The sequence below is a fragment of the Poeciliopsis prolifica genome, unplaced genomic scaffold, assembly GCF_027474105.1.
Source record: "Poeciliopsis prolifica strain line A6 unplaced genomic scaffold, Auburn_PproV2 SCAFFOLD084, whole genome shotgun sequence".
NCBI lineage: Eukaryota > Metazoa > Chordata > Actinopteri > Cyprinodontiformes > Poeciliidae > Poeciliopsis > Poeciliopsis prolifica.
The window spans coordinates 1,287,031-1,307,671 of record NW_026562459.1 but is presented as its reverse complement, the minus strand read 5'-3'; the positions used below and the strand labels follow the sequence as shown (position 1 = coordinate 1,307,671).

The 20,641-nt window shown below is 38.8% G+C and overlaps 1 protein-coding gene across 7 annotated transcripts in view; it reads left to right on the top strand.

Annotated features, from left to right (window-relative positions):
* LOC129353113 (disco-interacting protein 2 homolog C) overlaps positions 1–20,641 on the top strand; it is a 127,552-nt gene that overhangs the window by 82,411 nt on the left and 24,500 nt on the right. For 5 of the 7 annotated variants that reach the window (XM_055022330.1, XM_055022328.1, XM_055022329.1 and 2 more), the window contains exons 4-13: positions 744–869; positions 2,057–2,374; positions 5,980–6,072; positions 9,239–9,403; positions 10,473–10,592; positions 11,707–11,904; positions 15,807–15,898; positions 17,886–17,996; positions 18,983–19,106; positions 20,451–20,560. In XM_055022330.1, the coding sequence (XP_054878305.1) occupies positions 744–869; positions 2,057–2,374; positions 5,980–6,072; positions 9,239–9,403; positions 10,473–10,592; positions 11,707–11,904; positions 15,807–15,898; positions 17,886–17,996; positions 18,983–19,106; positions 20,451–20,560 (1,457 nt within the window). The remainder of the gene's footprint in view (positions 1–743; positions 870–2,056; positions 2,375–5,979; positions 6,073–9,238; positions 9,404–10,472; positions 10,593–11,706; positions 11,905–15,806; positions 15,899–17,885; positions 17,997–18,982; positions 19,107–20,450; positions 20,561–20,641) is intronic. The other 2 variants (XM_055022333.1, XM_055022332.1) reach the window with 1 other exon arrangement.

Genomic DNA, 20,641 nt, shown 5'->3' with positions numbered 1-20,641 from the left:
TTGATTGTAAAAGGAATGCTGCTTCATGAAGGCTGGATAATAAACCCACTGGTGATTCCTGCAGAAAGCTGGAAGTCTTTAATATTTACTCTGCCTGGAAAAGTAACATTTAAGTGTTTTGTAATGAACTTCAAGAGAATGTTGTTGGGGAATTTTGCTTTAGAAATCCCCTGTGGTGGTAAATTATCGCACGTTTCCATGTTAAACACTCATTTTAACAGAGCAATAATCTTTTTTTCTCTTCTTTTGGCTATGTTTTTGTATATGTCGTTGTTTTTTAGATCTGCTGTTTAGATGACTTGTTAGGGCCACTGTAGATAGAAAACTGAAATTTCTGAGCTCAAAGAATTGTAAATTTGCAAGAAAAAATTTGAATTTTAAAAAAAATCGTAAAAACTTTTACAAAAAATAAAAAATTTTAAGCTAAAAAAAGTCTCAGAAATGTTTTTTCACAAAAAAATCTGAATTTGTAAAGTTGTAAATTTGAAAGAAATCTCAAACGTTGAGATTAAAATCTGATTTTCTTATTTTTTTGGCAAGAATTTGGAAATTTCTGAGCTCCAAAAGTAAAAAAAAAAAAAAAAAAGACTGCAAGGAAAAAACTCTGAAATATTAAAATTAATATCAGAAATTTTCTTGGAAAAATGTGCGTCTGTTTTGCTGCTGGTAAACCACGCTCGATTTTTACTTCTTCTATTTGTCCCCTTCACTGTAAAACCAAAATGTTGTGAATGTGTTTCCAGATGTGCACACGGAGGCCGTTCAGGCGGCCCTGGCGAAGCATAAGGAAAGAAAAATGGCCGTGCCGATGCCTTCTAAGCGCCGATCGCTGGTGGTCCAGACCTCCATGGACGCCTACACACCACCAGGTAGAACTAAACTACCCAAAATTATTTCTAGCTCTGGATGGTTGAGGCTCAAAGCTGACATGTTTGTTGTTGTTTTGGGAGTGGCCCAACCTAAATCTGCAAATCAAGGGAGGGAAATAAATATTAGGGTGATGGTTAGGGCAAGTTCAGACCAAAAACATAAATGAATATCAGTGGAAACATGAGCAGAGATTGTCAGTAAAATTGTTTGATTGCTGTAAGGCAAACAAAGATTGTTTCATTCATATTCATAAGTTTTGGACATTTTGAACATGTAAATAAAACATACTTTTTGTTAAAGCTGAACATGTTTGCATCAGGCTCCTCTCAAACAAACCCAGCTGGTTTGTTTGAGAAAGAATTTTTTCCGCATTTTCAAATTTTGCATTTGGAAAGGTTGAGGGAAATTCAAAATCCATGTTGGGAGAGTTTCAGGGCGTTACATTACAAAGTAATGTTTGCTACATAAAGCATTTTTATAGCAACTGCAGGTAACAGGAAGTGAACCACACTCACTTATTTATTGCTGTTAATGCCACAAAATATTGAACTTTGCTGCAGAAAACAAGATTTTGAAAAGCATCTTCTTTTTTTCTTCTGATTTGTTCTCTGTTAATAAACTCAGACCTGGTGAAGAAAACCTGAGGCTCGTTCTGGTTCTCGTTGAAGATCATTAGCTTTCATTTGCCTCGAGATTCATTAATATTCTGCTGGTCTGTTCATTTAAAGTTTATTTGTTCTTGTTTGAGGATTTCAAAGGCCAGATGGAGATGATCCAAAGACGTCTCTAGGTCTCGGGTCTTTTGTAATTTTTTTTACTCTTAAAAAAAGGTGAAGATTGTTTCAGCTGCTAAAATCGACCTCAGAAGTTTATCTGTTTCTGGAAGAGTCTTCATATGAATTCTTAAAAATGTAAAAAATATGACATGTTTACAGAGATTTAGACACCATGAATATATTTCTTCATAAAACTGTGATTCTGTATTTTAACCAGAATCAAAATTGTGAGTTGAGGTTTAAAGTCTTCAGTAAAAATGCACTTTTATAATTTTCTTTAGTGGTTTCAACAGCTTTAATGAACTCAGACCTGTGAATTTTTATTAGATAGAAAATAGGTTGTTAAAATGAAACGTAGTTGATTAGCATTAGCCTCCCTGATTAGCTCTCTTCCTGGTTTTCTTCCTCAGACACTTCCTCTGGATCGGAGGACGAAGGTCAGGGCGACGGCGACGAGGACGTAGGAGACGGCGAGGAAGAGGACGGCAGAGGAGGCGGAGGAACATCGTCCAGCAGGGAGGGGAGCATCAGCATGGAGCACTGGATCAGCCGGGCGGTTCACTCCTCCACCACCACCACGTCCTCCACCGCCTCCTCCTCCTCCTCCACCCGCAGCGGGGGCAGCGGGGCGGCCGCGGGCCGGCTGGCCGACGTCCTGGCCCAACACGTCCACATCTCCGCCCAGCAACACCTCCGCCACCACCGCCATCATCACCGCCACAAGACAGGTGACGCCGCCGCAGCCGTCGGTTTTCCATCCCGTAGATCCTGACACATCCTGTCACGATCTAAAACTTCAGATATGAAGTTTATTAAGTCATGTTTATTTGTGTAGGACCTTTCAGTTACAAGCTGAGAAGACAGAGTAGATGCACAAAAAAGAAACAGAACTGATGGAAGATTTCCATGTTACAGAATCAAACTCTGGTTTGCCTACAAACTGTTTCAGTTCGGATTAAAAATGTGAACAGCAAGTGGACCGGAAACCACTTCTAAAAGAGGAAGCAGACAACAGCTCAGGGCATTCTGGGTAAATACAACCAAAACAAACATGCTAGGCTAGCACTAGCTGGAGAAATGGCTCAATGTTTTTTACCAAAAACGAAAGAGAAATCCTCCAACCGCTGAAATCTGCCACAACAATTTTGTTTCGATTTTGTGAAGAAAGAAGTCAGATTAAGTCTTTTTCTGAAGTTTTCATGTTGTTCCTTCAGTGGTTCTTGCTGCAGCGCCCCCTAGGAGCAAGGAGGGGAACAGCTTTCATCTAATCGAACTGAATCTACTGGACTATCAAGTGATGAACCCAAAAAATTCATTTTAATTTGTAGTTTCCAAGTTAAAACTTGCCCTTGAATTATACAATGAACCTGTTCAATCAGTGCAGCCTTGAGTCAAATGGATGTTCTTTCCACTTTCCGGCTCAGAATAATAAATAGGCCATTTTCATGTTGTTTTTTAACAGGGTTAAAACCCATCAGGATGTTTTGAAGGCCTCCGTTTTACAGCAGCCTCCCTTCAGGTTATTTTTAGCTGTTTGCAGTCGAGCTTTCTAATAAAAGTGAGTGGATCTGCTTTCACGAGGTAGCCGGGTGGGCTTACTGTTCAGACTTTGATGTTTATTGGTGTTAACTGGGAGTGTTGGTTGGAAACTGGTATTTATGTCCCTGTGTACAGTGTGTAAATGCAAGTTTAACAGTGGACTGGCTTCGTGTTTGATCGAAACACATTAGACATTACGCATTAGAATAATGTTTTTTCTCAGTAAAGACAGACTCAAAACGCCTGACGTGATGTGAAAAACAAGAAAGCACTTGGGCTGAATGTTATCCTTCTTTCATATCTGTTAATAATAATGTTTCGGACAAATTCATCCTTCTTTTTACCTCTAAATCCACTTTGTGATTGTGTCTAATGCTGGGATGTGTTCATATTACTGCTTACTTATTTTGCTCTATTTTACCTTAAAATAAAGAGACGGTTTCTTCTATATTGAGGTTTATCTGTGTTTGAACTATTAAAACAGGTGTTTTTTAGGGTTAGATACTTTCTTATTAGCTTCTGCTAATTAGAATGTTGGTTAGCGCTTTAGCATTAGCAGAACTAACGTTTATGATTACTGCTTTAGGGTTAGCAAAACTAACTCTTTTGAAAAACCCTTAAATACAGGGCAAAAGTAATAACCCTTAAACTTTCCCATATTTAACCATATTACAACCAAGAATTTTCAACTGTATAATGTGTGTGGATGAACACAAAGTAGTGCATGAACACATTAGTAGTGCTAACTTAGAGTTAGCTTTTTAAAATGATTTTAGGGCAGGTGGAAAGTCGCCCTGCGGCGGCTCCATAGCTCCTGCTTCCACCTTTTTCCTGTCTCTCGCTGAGGCAGCGTCATGACTGAACACACTGGCAGAGGTTTGCTTGTTGTCACGCCGGCGCGGTTGATATCCAGCTCTGAAGAGATCGCACAGAGCTTCCTGCCAGCTCCACCCCGGCCCAGGTTCTGCGCTCGCCGGCCGCTTGCTGGTGTCTGTTTGTTTGGGCTCATTCCCGCTGATTTCCTGCGTCACTCTTCCCTGCTGGCTGAAATTAGTGGAAAGTTGTTTCCAGGGAGGCAGAGGCAGCAGAAAAGCATCGAGACCTTGACGTAAAAGCACTCAGCCGACCTTGGATAAATGAAACAAGAAAAACAGGCGGTGAGATGGGACTCAGAGACATATTGAGTTAAAAACACTGCAGAAAAAACAGTCTTACAAAGTATTTATAGTCCAGTTTATAGAGAAAATCTCTTAGTTTAATTTTATTTTAAGTGTATTAACATACAAATCACGTCAGCAAGAATGATTCAAGCTAATAATGACTTGATATTGACGATTATTTCACATATTAACATATTTTTCCCATGAAATAATTTGCCAATGGATTAAGGATTTATTTTCCTAAACTGAAAATAAATATTTTAAGATATTTGCACAACTAGATCAAAAATATGTGGTGAAATTTTGTGTTTGTGCAGTGAATGTATTAAAATATCAAGAAATTGCATCCACTGAGTACTTCTTACAGTTAAATAAAGTTAAATTGCATCTTTACGTTGATGTAATTTGGAATTATACAGATATTTGATTGATAAATATTTTTGTATTGATCCCTGATTTTGGGCCTCAGTCCAACTAAATAAAACATCTTCAGAGCCACAAATGTTTTGAAAAAGGCTTTTTATAATTAATTTATTATAAGCATCTAGGAAATCGATTTTTAAAATAATCACTATTTTATTTCTAGTTTGAGAAATAACATTGACTATGTTTGTTATATATGTGAAAACATTATTTCCTTTTGTATTATCTTTAGCCAAAGTTATTAACAGTCATTGCTTAAAGTCTGAAGCCACTTGTTCCTTTAAATCCCAACAGTTTTAGATGAGTGGGAAATAATCCGGTTCTTTTTCACCTTTGTCATGACCGGAGATAATTCAGAGCTGATTTTTAAATGTTCAGGCCTTTTCTGAACATTTTCAGCTGTGTTTGAGTTATAGCTGGTTCTATGTTGGACGTTATGGAGGTCTTCTGCCTGTCCACGTCCCTGAGCTCTGTCTCAGACCTTGGAGCTTTAATTTGTGGCTTGGTCTGAGGGAACGGCTTGACTGCAAAGTGCTGATGAACGACTCAAGGTTCAACGTTATTTATGTTCTGATGGACGACTGTTTCAGTGTGGGAGTGAAGCTCTGGCAGCTCCGCGTTTTTATCACCAAGCTTCAAATGTTTTCTCCTTCAGAACTGAACAAACATGGAATCTAAGCCTCATGATGTAATTTTTAACTTGCTTTGTTTTCTGAGATCATTTTCATTACTGAGGATTTTCTTTGTGGAATCCTGATGTTTTGAGATGTTCTGCTTTTATTTCCATGTTTTAGGTCAGAGCAGCAGGACACGGTTGTCCAACAGTTATTGAACATTCATTCTGAGGAGGTGTCAACATGCATGTATTTATTATTAATGTCCATATTGCCCAGTTGTTAAAATGGAGTCCCTCTTGCTTCTAGAATCATTTCATTTTTTCAATTTTTCAGCAAATTGACCCTGTTGGAATATTATTTTATAATAATCTATTTCTAAAATAATCATTAGATGTTTAAACCATATAAACTGACTAAAGTTGGTCTATAAATTATCTTCTAAATGCATCAAAACATCTTGGGTTTTTTTAGGCTTGAAGGATTGTTGGGTTTTATGGAGCCGGGGTTTTGTGAGGTAACTATGAGCGGTGAGTGTCTTACTGAACGGCTCTGCTGGCGCCTTGTTTCAAGGTTCCCTCCGCTCTTGTTCTTCAGGCCTTTTAAGCCACCTCTCCTTGAGGAAGAGGAGGAGGAAGGCAGAGCCGGCTGGTTTGGTACAGAACGGAAACTCTGAGCCTCAGCGCTCCGGTAAGTCGGAGATCGGAGAATTTGCCAGCCGATCTCTTGCCATCCTTTGACGCTGATATGGATGTCGTATTTCCTATTTTGCTGCTCAGTTTTCCCTTTTCTCCCTGATGATTGTTTTCTTAATCCCTTATCTTGTAGCTGTGCTAGCGTGGAAACGCTAATTTCAATGCTAATCCCAATAGCATTGAGCTGATTATGCATGAAAGTAAATAAAAGCTGTGAATTGTTGATAAAAATCAACAATGTTTTTGAAGAGGTTTAAAAACCCAGCTCGTAGTTCCCCTTGTTGATTTCCGTCTGTTTGGTGTTTATTGATTTGAGTATTTCTGCAGCAACTTCCTGTTTTCAGAACAGCTTCATCTCAAATCAAAGGTTGGAGAAATGAAGACTGTTTTCCTGCTCTGTGTTTCTGTTGATTAAAATGATTTAGATTAAGTCAAAAAGTTTCCAAGGCGACTAAAAATGACTAAAATTGGAATAATTGGACTCTGATTCAGCCAAAACTACCTGGGTACAACTTAGCATTTTCCAGAATATTCAAATAAATTTATTTGCATCAATTTATTTTCTTTCTCTCTCTTTTCTGTTGCTTTATTTATATTTTTTTCATGCGAAAGTTTGAGTTGCACTCTGTGATTCAAGGTTGAAGCTACCTTAGCTTGCTAGATGTTTTAAAGGCCTTAAAATCTCTTAAAATTTTTTAAAGAAAATATTATTTGGCCTAATTACATTTATTACAGGTTTAAAATTTGATTTAATCTCATGTAGTATTTTATTTACTCATGGAAGTTTTCTATCAGGAAAAAGTTTGCCGCATGCAGATAGCTGACTCCAGATGGTTGCTGCTCCTAAATTTGTATTTTTTTTAAATGTAGCTTTGTTTCTTTTGGGACTTCTTTGTCAGACAAAAGTTAGTCATGCTTGGAAACCTTTGCATTTAGTGACTCAGAGCGGTTGCCGCTACCATTAGCTAGCTGCTAATATACACTTGGTTGGTAGCTAGATTTTTCAAGGCCTTAAAATGTATCAGATTTTAAAAAACATAGAAATTGTTCTGAAATACAGTGATGTCTTAGCAGAACTGTTTCATGTAGAGTTTTTTTCTCCCATGGGGCTTTTCAGTCAGGAAAAGGTTTGTCACATGATGCAGACATATTTGTTGCTTTCTGTGATTCTAGCCATTTGAAGCTGTTGTTTGCTAGCTGCTACAATATGTTAGCTAGCTGGATTTTTTTCTGTCCATTGTTGGTAGATTTAAATTTATGGACAAAGTTTGTTTTTGCCACTAGCTTAGCATTTGTTAGCCTTTGTTGCTAATCTTTAAGAGGCTAGGTGCATTCTGGGGGAAAAACTGTACAACTTTAGAGCTCCGTAACTTTAACTACAGGGGTTAAAGTTAAACAGAGCCTAAAATTAAAGTTTTTGCTCTTCTTGATTGTAAAGCAGAATCCCCCAACCATCCTCTTTATTTCTAGTTTTCAGTCTTTAATTCTATTCCAGGTGGCTTTAAAAAGATCTTAAAAAGTCTTAAATTTGACTTTCATTTATTCTGCTTCATCCACATGTAATGCTATCAATGTTTCTCTGCACTCTCTCTAACTACAAGGCGGTTTAAGCTTTCTTTGGCTTATTGATATTCCTGCAGTGAACCAGGCGTTCCTCATCTTCCTCCTCAGCTGATTCTCATTTTCACCTCCCAGTCGTCTGATGAGGTCGCCTAAGTTGCACACGCTCGTTTCCAGACAGACAAACTGCGCCTGACTTTCCGTCCAACAGCCCAGATGTTGCTGAGACTGAATATGCAACGTGCTGCAGTAATTAGCATGCCTGACCTGCATGCCGCGGCATTATTATTCAGCGCAGGTCCGGACGAGATGTTCTGTTCGTCTGGCCGTCACTGCCAGCAGACTCCCCGTCTTGTTTTCGGGACTTTTTTACGACCGGATCGGTTTGGGCTCAGATTTCAGCCATCTGAACAAACAGGGATGAGCTGAACTTCCTGAAAGCATCTCAGTGCATCAAAAACTGTTTTTAAGCATCAACAAATATTAACTTAAACAAATATTAACTTAAACATTTCCATTTTAAAGTCGTTTTTTTGTGTCACCATAAGAAACAGTGTCAATATTTATCTTAAAAGCTTTAATTTAACCAGAAACAGGCTAAAAGATACGGAAACAAGCCTCATTTTCTTTTTGTTTCCTATAAATGTCAATTTCTATTAATCTTCACTACCTTTAAGATTTAAATTTAAATTTTTCTGTTTAAGGGAAGGGAGAGTTTGCTTATGAATCAGTTAAAGTAAAAACTGAAGAATTCTGTGAAACTAATCAGATTTTGAAGTAAAGACACAAATGTTATATTTTTCTCTCTAATTCTGAATCATCAATTAAAGATATTCTTCTCATATTTCCCTCAGTGCCAAATATTAACCACAATACATCGTTGTAATAACGTGTGAGGAAACTTTAATGCAGCAGAAACACACCAGTTTGCTGAATATCTGTCCGTCTTTGCAGATAAAATTCACATTTTCACTCATTTCAGTTTAGATTCATCACGTCACAGTTTGTCTGTGAGCGTCCTGCAAAGGGAGGTAAACAGCGTTTGATGCTGTTAAAACGCAGTCGAGCTGCATTAAAAAAAAAAAAAGATGCACATGTGAAGAGTCCAAGGCTCTGTGGGCTTTGAAACATCAAAAACGGTTCCTAAATGTGGCAAAAATGGGCTGAATATCGAAGGTCTGAGGAGAAAATTGAGTCTTTTTAGTTTATTTTCAAAGGCAGGAGTTGCTGCATTCAGGGGAACTGTTGGACAGTTGGAAATTAGAGTTTTTATTAGGAACAACAGAAACAACGAATAAAATAGATTACTTGTTGAAGTCTAATGCACCAGACTGAAGACCTCTATCATGAGCTTTTGGTTGAAAACGAGAAAAAAACGATAATAAAACAAATGGAAATTATTCAGTTAATTTATTATTGATTTATTGCTAATTGTGATGAATCTAGGTGCAGAATCCACCCCGTCTTGATAAGCATTTGCTCAATAAAACAGTTTATTCCAATTTTCACTTTAAATTCAAACTTCAGATTCAGCAGCCGGCTTCCTTCAGGTGGGTCGGCGCAGTGCGGTTGGTTCTGACTCGCTCCAATGTCTGTTTCAGAAAACCACTCTGCGCCGCCGGATGTGACCGGCTACACCAACAACACGGCCAACACCGCCGCAGATGGGATCCAGGTGGAGCGGGCCCCAGCGGGCGGCGGCGGCTCAGCGGCCCAGAGGCAGACGCCCAAATACGGAAACGCCGAGCTGATGGAGACCGGAGACGGTGAGGAGGGAAAACCTGCATGTTTATTTTCTTTAAAATCTCTGACACTCTGGAGTCGTTTGTCTTTCTTGTGAGTCTTTTTAGAAATGATTAAACTGAAATGAAATGATTTAGAAGCATAAAAATGAAATAAAGAGAATAATCGAAGCTGAATTTTACCTGGTAACAATCAGATAATTATCTAGACTCTTTCTAACTTCACCTTATTCAGGTTGATAAACATTTTGGGATTAAAGAATAAGTCTGGAGTATAAGTTTTTTAGTTTGTTTTTTTAACTTTGTATAAAAATCAGAAAAAAAAAAAGAATATTTTATGACATATCTTTCAATATTAAATCATCATGCAAGTGGCATTTGTTTGCAGATGATACTTTACTATCAGTTTGGCTTGTAGCTTATCGTTGTCATCACATCGTGACTCTGCAGAAGAAAACAGATGCACGACCTATTTTTATGATGTAAAAATAGGAAAAGCTTTTTTTCCGAGTGAAGAAAATCTTTGTTAAATTAATCGTGTTTGGGGGGATAAAATATTTTTAAAACTACATTAGTATTGTTTTACAGAACAGGATTAGGGCCTCTGGGGAAAAGGGAGAATTCTGACATAATCTCAGAATTATGATTTAAAATCTCAGAATATGGCATTATTCCCAGAACTGTGATTTTAAATTGGATCATTTTGACTTTAATATCAGAATTTGACTTGAATTCTGACATTAAATCTCAGTTATGACTCTAATCTCAGAATTATAATTTTTTAGGTTTAAATCTCTAACTGCTTCTTGCCGTCTTTTTTGTTGTTTCCAGCAGTAGCAACATCAGGTTGTTAATCACGTGACTCTTATGATGCACAAAAAGAGCTTCCATTAAAGTTTCACAAAATAAAAAAAACAAAACTTGTGATCAACAATTTTTTCCACAAAGCAAATTGTGTAATTCTGCGGCCAATAGAAACAGCCTCAGCCTCATCAGCCTCATTTCGATCCTCTGCTAGTTTCACAGCTTCGTTTGCTGTGATTTGAGGTAAAACTCCAGGAAATCCCAGATTAAACCTGGTTTTGCTCTGCAGGCGTTCCAGTCAGCAGCAGAGTTTCAGCCAAGATCCAACAGCTGGTCAACACGCTGAAGAGACCCAAACGGCCGCCGCTGAGGGAGTTCTTCGTCGATGACTTTGAGGAGCTTCTGGAGGGTAAAAAGATTCCATTTTTTTTAAAGAAAATATTTTAAATTCTCGTAAATCTAATCCCAATTAGATTTACTGCCGTTTTTCCTTCAGCTCGTTTTACAACCAGCATTTGTTTTACTGAAAAAAGCTGAAAAAATGCTTCATTCAGACAAAATCGCCACATTCCCTGGACAATCCGAGCCACTTTGATGAATATTTCCTTTTGTTTTCAGGATCAAAAGCTGCAGAAACAGAAGTTAATTCATAATTTAAGCATGAATAGTAAATGTTTAGCTCAGCGCGTTGTTAAAATTCATCACCATGGATCAAACATGTTTTCACTAAAATTCTCAGTTTGTTCATGGTGGAAGATTTTTTATTGCTTTAACAGCTAAAATTTTCTGAAGAGACACAAAAAGTGCTGCTAAATTTTCTGAGAATGTGGTTTAATTTGACACAATCAAAGCTCCGTGGCTGTTTAGTTACAGACGGGAGGTTGAAAAAGGACATCAGGGTCTAATTGGATTTGATCAGTTTGGGAAAGTTTCAAGAAATGAGGAGAATCTGAACAGCTACAAGTGATTGGAAACATGTGAACACTGCAAAAACACAACGTCTTACCAACTACTACAAATTTCTCATTACACTTTAAATAAGACAAAAATAACTTACAAAAGTAATTTCTCAGCAAGAAATACAAGCTTGTTTTAAGGAAGTAATTTCTTAAAATTGATGAAAAAGTAATAGTTTCACTGGCAGATTGTTTCACTAAAACATTTCTTGATATAAGTAAAATAATCTGCCAATTGAACTAGCACTTTTCCACCAATATAAAGGATTTATTATTTTAAATCAAGCTCATGTGTCTTACTGAAAAGTCATTTATAAGTTAAATTTATCTTATTTACTATGATATTTGCACTAGAAATAGACCAAATTACACGGTGAGATATTATGTTTTTACAGTGCATGTCAAAATATTCCTTATTAAAGTTACATTCCGCAGCCTTAATGAAAACGCCACATTTACGAAAATGTCTTTCAGCAGGAAAAGACAGTCGAAGATTTGCACACATCATCAGCGACGCAGTGACCTCACCCGTCCTCTTCTTCTGCTGTTTCTCCCTCTCCTCTGCAGTCCAGCAGCCGGACCCCAACCTTCCCAAAGCCGAGGGGGCGCAGATGGCGGCCATGCGCGGCGAGCAGCTGGGCGTGGTGACCAACTGGCCGCCGTCTCTGGAGGCGGCGCTGCAGCGGTGGGGCACCATCTCCCCGAAGGCGCCGTGCCTCACCACCATGGACACCAACGGCAAGCCGCTCTACGTTCTCACCTACGGTAGGAAGGTCATCAGAAGTTGGAAAATTATCCACAAAAAGTAGCATTTCTATCCCCACGTGATCCTGTGCAAAATGTTTCCAAGTTTTTTTTAGTTTCCAGGCTAAATTTCTCAGCGCACTTGAAATAATACAAAAATTTAAAGTCGCAGTCAACAACTGAAACATAAAATTTTCCCAAGTGCCTCATTACACATAAAAATGTTGATTAGCGTTTCATTAATTACGGTATGAAGGCAACTCTCAACAGGTTGGATTATAATCCAGATTTTGAAAATCTTGTGGTACTGAATGTTGCTTTTGTTGCTTCAGCTTTAAGTCAATCATTTTTCAATATTGATCAAAAATCACATTATTTTGCTCATAAGAAGACATTTTTTCCATGTTATAAATGAAATAATCTGGCAATGGGACTAGTACTTTTTCACCAGTTAAAAGGAATTATTAGCTTCTATATCTAAAATTGTACGATAGTTTTGTCTCATTTAAACTGAACTGAGATATTTGCAGCAGAATCTAGACCACAAATACTCGGTGAGATTTTGTGTTTCTGCAGCGCTTGAGCCAATTCTTCCTCAAGGTTGTTGTGTGGAGAGAAAAATGCTAAAAGCAATTCAGTTTTATGCTGAGAGCTGATTAACTGAAGCACCAAACAATGCCCAGCGCCCGCTGTGGGAGCATAATTCCCCTAATGGCAGCCAAGCAGAGCGCTAAGCACATTAGCAACCTGAGGAAAAGACGTTTTAAAGAGTGCAGAAGGAGGGAGCGTTTGATTATTATTTATTTTTATTCCTTTTGTTTGTATTTCTCTCCCAAAGGTGCAGTTACTCAGGGTTTGCTTTAAATCAATTGCAAAGTGACTCATACAAATAAAAACTTTTTTACAGCCTCTGCAGCAATGAGAGAATTGCATCTCACTTCAGCGTGTAACTCACTTAAATAGTTTTAAAGCAAATTTTGCTGCACTTCAGGGGTGATAAAGGTAAAATCCATTTGTACAAACATGGTCTAAACATGCCATCCAGTTTGGAATAAAGTTATTTAAAGTGATATGAACATCTCACACAGTTCCAGCTTTCTAAATCAATTTGCTCCAGCTGAACTGCATTACGGTTTTCTTTGAGGTTTGAGTTTCTTTATTCTGCAGCAGGAGCCTGGAGATTGATTAGAGAGGCAAACAGCAGCAGAGAAAACGGCGTAAATAAGAAGATTTAGCTGCTGTGAACAGGGCCGCAGGTCCTCATGAATTTAGAGCCAAACGCTGAGCAGCAGAGTGAATGAAATGATGAGACGTCGCAGCGAAAGCTCAGATTATCACACAGAGACGCACCTGAAAGGAGAACGAGTTGAAGCCTCAGCTGTAAGATTAGTTCAGGAATGTATTTGTGTTCATTTTATCTTAAAAGGTTTGTGATCTTGGTTGCTGGAATGACAACAGTTTAATTGTTTATTCTATGTTTTTTAATGTGGCCTGCAAGATTCCTGAAGAATTTATTTTGTTTTCTTGGAACTAAACATTTGCTAACAATTTCATTTTAGTGCAATTAACAAACTATGACACCATAATTTATTATCTTGTGCTCTGTTAAAAAGCAATAATAATAGACATTAGTTCCACTAACACTAAAGTGCTACAGCAACATAATGTTTAGCAGACGCTAAAGTCAAAGTGCTTTTTAATTTTGTATTTCTGTTGAATACACTGATAGATACCACTGTAGTTAGCTGAAGCTAATGACAGAGCTTGTATGGGCGGTCGATCACTCAAAACAAAAGCATTATTTCAAATTATTGGAAGAGTTTGGTAGCTGTTTTTGGCGTCCATGCAGGTTCATGCTAGTCATGGTCTCAGTGGATTAGCATCGTTTCTCTGCAAGCAGCAGTTCAGGTTATGTGTGACTGATGTCAGTGATGTGAGAGGCGTTCGCCCGCTGTAGATGATGAGACGATATGAGCTCACCAGACTGTGAAATGTCTCCAGCCTGCGTTCAGGAGTCGACCACAGGAGACAGAAACACGGTGAGATTTCAGCAGGTGTGTGTGTGTGTGTGTGTGTGTGTGTGTGTGTGTGTGTGTGTGTGTGTGTGTGTGTGTGTGTGTGTGTGTGTGTGTGTGTGTGTGTGTGTGTGTGTGTGTGTGTGTGCTGAATCTAAATCTCATGCTCTATCTTTCCTCTATCTCTGATTCCTGTCGTGTCTCGCCTTTGATGTCGGGCCACAAAGGCAAACTTGTTTTGTTTCCTTCCTGCCGTCCTTCGCCCCCGGAGAACAGAGGGAATTCATGATGCCCATTTCTTCAACCCGCAGCTCATCCTCGCTGCACTGCTGATAACCTCTCATCGCAGCCAGCAGACACACACTTTGATTCCTGATAGGAAAAGTTTCCACACAGTCGGGAGCCAAATTTCTCTGGGAGATTTAAATATACCAAGATATCGACTCCAACATATAAGGAGGAAGTTTGAAGCTTCCTCCTGTTAGCCACAACTGATCAGCTTAAATCTGCTTTGGAGGGAAAACTGAAGCTTGGTCATGTCAGAAAATGCTGAGTCACTTCTAGCCATGATGCATGAAAGAAACATTTAACATGCAAAATGTTAAATGTTTCTTTAGATTCCAGGAGAAAGAATCATCTGGAGACAACGCTGGAAGATCTCTCTGTGTTTTCAGTAATTCATGTAAAGATGTGATAAAATAAAGAGTCTGAACTTCTGGTAGCAAAAGAAAACTAAGGAAAAGGACAACTGAAAAAAATAACAATGTTTTCCTTTGAATTCTGACTTTAAAACTCAGATTTTTGACGTCAATCTCAGTTTGTTTTCAGTGGCTCTTTGAACCTCTGGCTGATTGAGGTCAAAAATTCCCAATATTTTTGGGTAGAAACCAAACATATGTAGGAAGTAGGAGGAAGTTTGAGTCTCAAATTTTCAGAACGTTGTTTCATCATCACATTGTAATCCGGATTATTTCCTTTAAACTGAAGTGTTTGACAGTTTGTTTTTGTTAGCGGTAAACCTGGAGGGAAATGGAGTCAACCAAACAGGAAAACTTTCCCATCTTGTTTTGCCTCTGTTAATAATTCAGACATGAAAACTCGGGGATTTACGGCTGAGTCTGCCTGCCACCTTGAATCTCCAGGATCTCATTATTTTCTATTCATTAGTTCTGACAAACACTTGGAAGAAAGAAAGAAAATCAGTATTTGAAGCTGTGTTGCACATGCATTATGAAATCAGTGTAACAGTTTGAACTGAGGGATGAAAAGGAAGCGGATGGAACCGATTCCTTTGTTTCGGGTTACAGCATTAATGAACAGAGCTGGCAGGCATAATGAAACTGATCAGTGTTTATTGGCTTCGTGTGGCTCTGAGGGATTTTTAAAGTGACTTGCACCTTTTTCCAGATGGAAAAACTTGTTTTTTTATGTATATTTTCCTCCTGAAGAGGTGAAAGGTTGATCTGTGTCACCTAAACATCTGTAACAAATCCCTCCTCTGGCCTCCATCACTTCTCCTGGTGTGTTGTGGTTCTTCAGTTTGACTGCAGAGCTTCTCTGTTCGCAGCTGTAATTAAAAAAGCCTGTTGAGTTTATTTCACATTGAGAAATCTGTGATCATTTTCAAACCATTCCTCCCTCAAGACGCAGCATCTGATTGATCAAACCGGGATCTTTTCTGTTCTGCAGGTTCTTGGATGTGGAGAGGAATGATGTCATAAAAGCTTTTACTCAAACACCAACACAAATCTCCAAATCTTGTGTTGTGTGCAATCCAAAACTTTCCTATTTTTATTCAAGAAAAAATTATTAAGTGATTTGACATGTTGATTTTGGTCCATGTGACGAAACGTTTGGACTCTCCTGCTGTCAGTAGTTTTAACCTGCTCTGTTTTGATGTGCTTGCAGGTAAACTGTGGTCCAGAAGTGTGAAGGTGGCGTACAACCTGCTGCACAAACTGGGAACCAAACAGGAGCCGCTGGTCCGGCCTGGAGACCGGGTGGGTTTACAGAAACATGTCTGGTTTCCTCCAAACACCAAAAACTTTCATCTCCAGCAGAAAAACTTTGCCAATCTAAAATTGTGCTGCCGTGTTGTTCACCAGAAGTCTGATTACGATCGAGTTTAATTAACGATATGAACGACCGTGAATCAAGATCTTCTGTGCAAGTATGAAAGTCAGGGTGTTCAAAGTGCGGCCCGGGGGCCATTTGTGGCCCTTAGTCTGATTTTGGGAGGCCCTAGATAAGGGTTGCTCTCTAATTGACTCTAAAACAACAAACAGATGATTAGCAGCAGATAACTGATGCTGTTAGTTATTAGTCTGAATTAATCCCAAACGCCAGAGCTAATCGTTCCCTTCAGATTTAGTCAAATCCCAGTGCAGCTGGGTTAAATTTATGACTTTTATCTGACGTCGTCGCTCAGACTTTTTAATTGAACGCAGCACACGGCCGTTCCTCAGCGCAGAACGTCCTCTCTCTGTCTCGATGTGGACGTGTGAACCCTTCGCTCAGGACATGAAAAGAAATTCAACCTGAAACGGAAAACGCTTCAGCTGCAGCTCTGCTGCGGGTTTCTGATGTCATGCGACGCCCCGAGTGTCTGCGCTGCTTCGCTTTCATCTTTATTTTAAGCTTGATCTGGAGCTCAGCTGGAAAATGAGTCAAGGCTGACACAATGCTGGGCAACTCAGCGCTGTTTTAATTATGACTGCTCTGCTGTTTTCCCTCCTGCTCTGTGGGAATTACAGACCAGCCTTTGTTAGCTTGAACACGCTGCACTCTTCAAGGATAAATTAGTTTTAATGAAAAATGTTTCAGTTTCCGAGTTCTGATTATGGACTTTATATCTGAAAAAGGGTGAATTTTAAATAGTTGCTGGAGGTTTTTTAACTTTATGTAATTCTCCATTTGTATGATTGGAGATGTTTAGTTCAGACTCGCCTGTTTCTTGCAATTTTCTTATCACTGAAGTTTATGTAAAAGTTGCTAAATTTGACCATGAGATAAAAGTAAAAGGAAATAATTATGTTTTTTACGTAAAAGTTTCAGTTTAAGAAGGTAGAAACTTTATATAAATATAAAATTACAAAGTGTCTTTAGGGCGACTTTTCTACCATTCTTGAATTGCAGTCGGGCCACGAAGAAGTCAGCCACCAACGGCCCACGCGCCGCACCTTGGACATCCCTGAACTTCAGAGGATTAATTTGGGACCAACGGAGCACAAAGCTGAGAAAAACAATAATCACATTCCAGTGATTCCTCTGCTAAAGAAGAAAACTAATAACTAAATCAAGTATCAGTTAATAATAGAGAAACATTTTCAGTCAGATTCACAGTGAAAAGATGATCCTTAAGGTCGTTTCATTTTGCTGCAGCACATTTTATATGAATAAATGATAAACTAAACAACCAATCAGAGGCTCTTAAAAAATCTTTATTTTCTGATGCGTCCTCCCTGAGCAATTATCTGCAGATGAATCCTGAGCAGCTCGACGCATCGATATCTGTTAACGCATCATTACAAGGCAGCTGCACTTAGCTTGTAGCGCACACAACATATCTACTGTAGTAATGTGCATAAAAGCTATTAAACAGCAACTGGAGCTGAACTGGATCCAGCAAGGCAGCGATAACATGGTGCAGTAGCATGTTAGCTGCTGATATGTTCATGTCCTTTGTGCTTCAGACACTTGGAGATGTATATTAATGGAAGTGAAAACATTTCCAAGCAATAAAATCCTGCAGTAAAAGGTATTGAACAAGCTTACGAACCAGGAACAGAGCAGATCTGAACACAAGTGAAGTCAGTTTTTATTTTTTCTTATTAAAAAGCAAAAGTCCGGTCCGGTTTTGTCCCAAACTCCTTCTTTCATTCGTTCTTTCTTTCAGAATAATCACGCTCAACACAGACTTCAAATGTGCAACTTGATCGACTTTCTTTCCTTCCAAACCTGATTTCTGATTTTTCTTCGCGTCTGTAGGTGGCGCTGGTCTTCCCCAACAACGACCCCGGTGCCTTCATGACGGCTTTTTATGGCTGTTTGCTGGCGGAGGTCGTCCCCGTGCCGATAGAGGTACCGCTGACCAGGAAGGTGAGGATTCATCATGGATCTTCAAAACAGAACACATGAATTATTATTTAGTAAAAATGCTCTCAAACTTCGGCATTTTAATGACCAAAATGACAATAATTCATATAAGTACCAAAAAAATGAATAAAATCAGGCAAAAGAAAATTTTTCCAATCAGTTTTTAAAAAAAAAAAACCTTACGAAACTTTAATAAAAGCTGCAGGTGTGTCTGTGTCTGATGAATTTTTGATGAAAACTTGTTTGTTTTTGATTCATTGGGTAGAAAATCCAGAAATTTTACTAAAGAAAGAGTAAAAATACTCCTAAAAGTAACTTTTTTTAGAAAAAAGGTTAGTCAAGTAAAAATAATTAAGTAAACGTGACTAGTTAATATCCAACTCTAAGAATTAAGTATACTTTACAATAAGTAACATAAAATATGGTGTAGTAATAAAAAACAAATTATTATGCAAATTGGATTTAAATGACATAAAGACACATTTTATGTTGTGCTATTAGATTTATAGAAGGTGTTGTGTGTCAGGGCTTTTTGAGTCACGATAATTAATTTCAGAGATCTGGTTGGTTAGTTTAGCTCAATTAAAGGAAATCTAGTTAAGAAGGATGTTCCACATTATCAAGCAGGCCGCAGGTTTCAAGCAAAGCGGGAAAGAGAAACGATCTCTGCTAAGGAAAATCATCAGATAGTGCAGTGCATTATGACAAGAGATGAAAACTTAGATATTTACTGAAGCAGCTGATTCAGAACAAAGATGGTTTGACTGATGAAGATGAGGAAGATTTCTGTTAGACAAATTCATGGGATTAAGAGATCAGCTGTTAAAACGCTGCTCTCTTATTGCAACACGGTGTAGCATAATTTGATCCCAGGCATGTGCAATGAGTAGAACAAAACGAAGGCGTGTCGTAAAGCGGCTCACCTTCATCAGATCGCCAGCAGGAGTCTTCATCAGCCCTGATGATGATTCGTTCTCCTGCCTTCGCAGGACGCCGGCAGCCAGCAGATCGGCTTCCTGTTGGGGAGCTGCGGCGTTACAGTGGCGCTGACCAGCGACGCCTGCCATAAGGGGCTGCCCAAAACCCCCACCGGAGAGATCCCGCAGTTCAAAGGTCAAACACCCAAACCCCTTCTCCACGCTCACACCTCTGGCTAAACCACAATGATTCCTGAACTGCATCCAAATCTGTTTTTTATAACACCTGGGACCTTGACGTATGGTTAGGAAGCGTGCCCATATTAGGAAATGTTGCAAAGCTAACAAAAAGTGATTTTCTAGCTTAATAATTGTTTTTAAAATGTTATCGTTTTTAAAAATGAGTTATGAGCAGGAATGTTAACATTTCTGCTTTTTAGAACGGTTGTTTTTCAATTGGGAACCGCCAGGGGGCGCTATTTTGTGTTTGTTTGTTTAACGTCTTATTTATTATAATGTCTGTCCATACAACAGACATTATAATAAAATCATACTTTTACAAATATTACAAAAAAGTAGATGTAGTGAAATTCATAAGCGAGGATGAGGGAGAGGAATCTCTGTGATAAATAAATCCGGTTTGCTTTGCAGTAATGGATTTATAAATAGAAACATGATGCCTGCAGATTTAGCATTTGCTCATTAAAGCAAAGTGCTTCTCGTATCGATCAGCTTAAAGCTCCTCTCAGTCGCACGGCTGGTTCTTTCCTCCATTTCTCTTCCATCTGCAGTAATTCAGACATCAGCACGACTCCAACTTCCACTTTATTTTCAGTATTTGACACCCAGGCGACATTCCCACACCGCCCGAGCAGCACGTGGTTCCTGTAGCAGCTGAAGTAAAGCCTGAAGATGTAAAGGCAGAATTAACTTTTCCCACGTTTGTGAACTTATAAAAGTTTCTAAAACATCGTAAAAACAAAGACCCAACCGTTTTCTGGTTCATGTTTTTGATGTCTTTCACTCAAAAACACAAAATTCTGATCCAGTTTCTCCTGCAAACATCTTGGTGACATTTTTAGGAAGATAAAGGAACTAAAACTTGTTTTGAGAAAATAATTCCTTAAGATTGATGAAGAAATTATTACCTTCAAACAACTTATGATGGTAAAAGTGTAGTAAGATATCTGTACTAGAAACTGGTCAGATTTTGATTTTTGCAGTAAAAATCGTCTCAATTGTTGAGTCACGTTCAACGGGCCTGTTGCCTAGCAACCTGGGCTGAGCTCCAGCACATTTGGTCATCTGGTCTTACTGCTGTCAGGCTGCTGGATAGACAAGAGGTTTGTTGTTGACTTGCCATCCTGAAACCACTTGCATTATTGTTGGTTGTGCAGGAGCCTCCACTTCTGCTTTTCAAAACTAGTCGCTCATCTGTTTGTAGCCATTTTTTAACCTGTGGCCCATTCTAAACTGTTCAAGAACGCATAATAGATCATCTTTAATAGATTTCTCCCTGATCTGACGTTGTCGTGTCCAGGTTGGCCCAAGGTTCTGTGGTTCGTCCCGGAGTCCAAACACCTGTCCAAGCCGCCCAAAGACTGGTTCCCCCAGATCAAAGACGCCAACCAGGACACGGCCTACATCGAGGTACGGCGCTTCCTCCTGTCCTGCTCCTTCAGACTCGTCTTCCTGGTTCAAAGAGACGCCGCTCCTCAGCAGCTCAGTGAT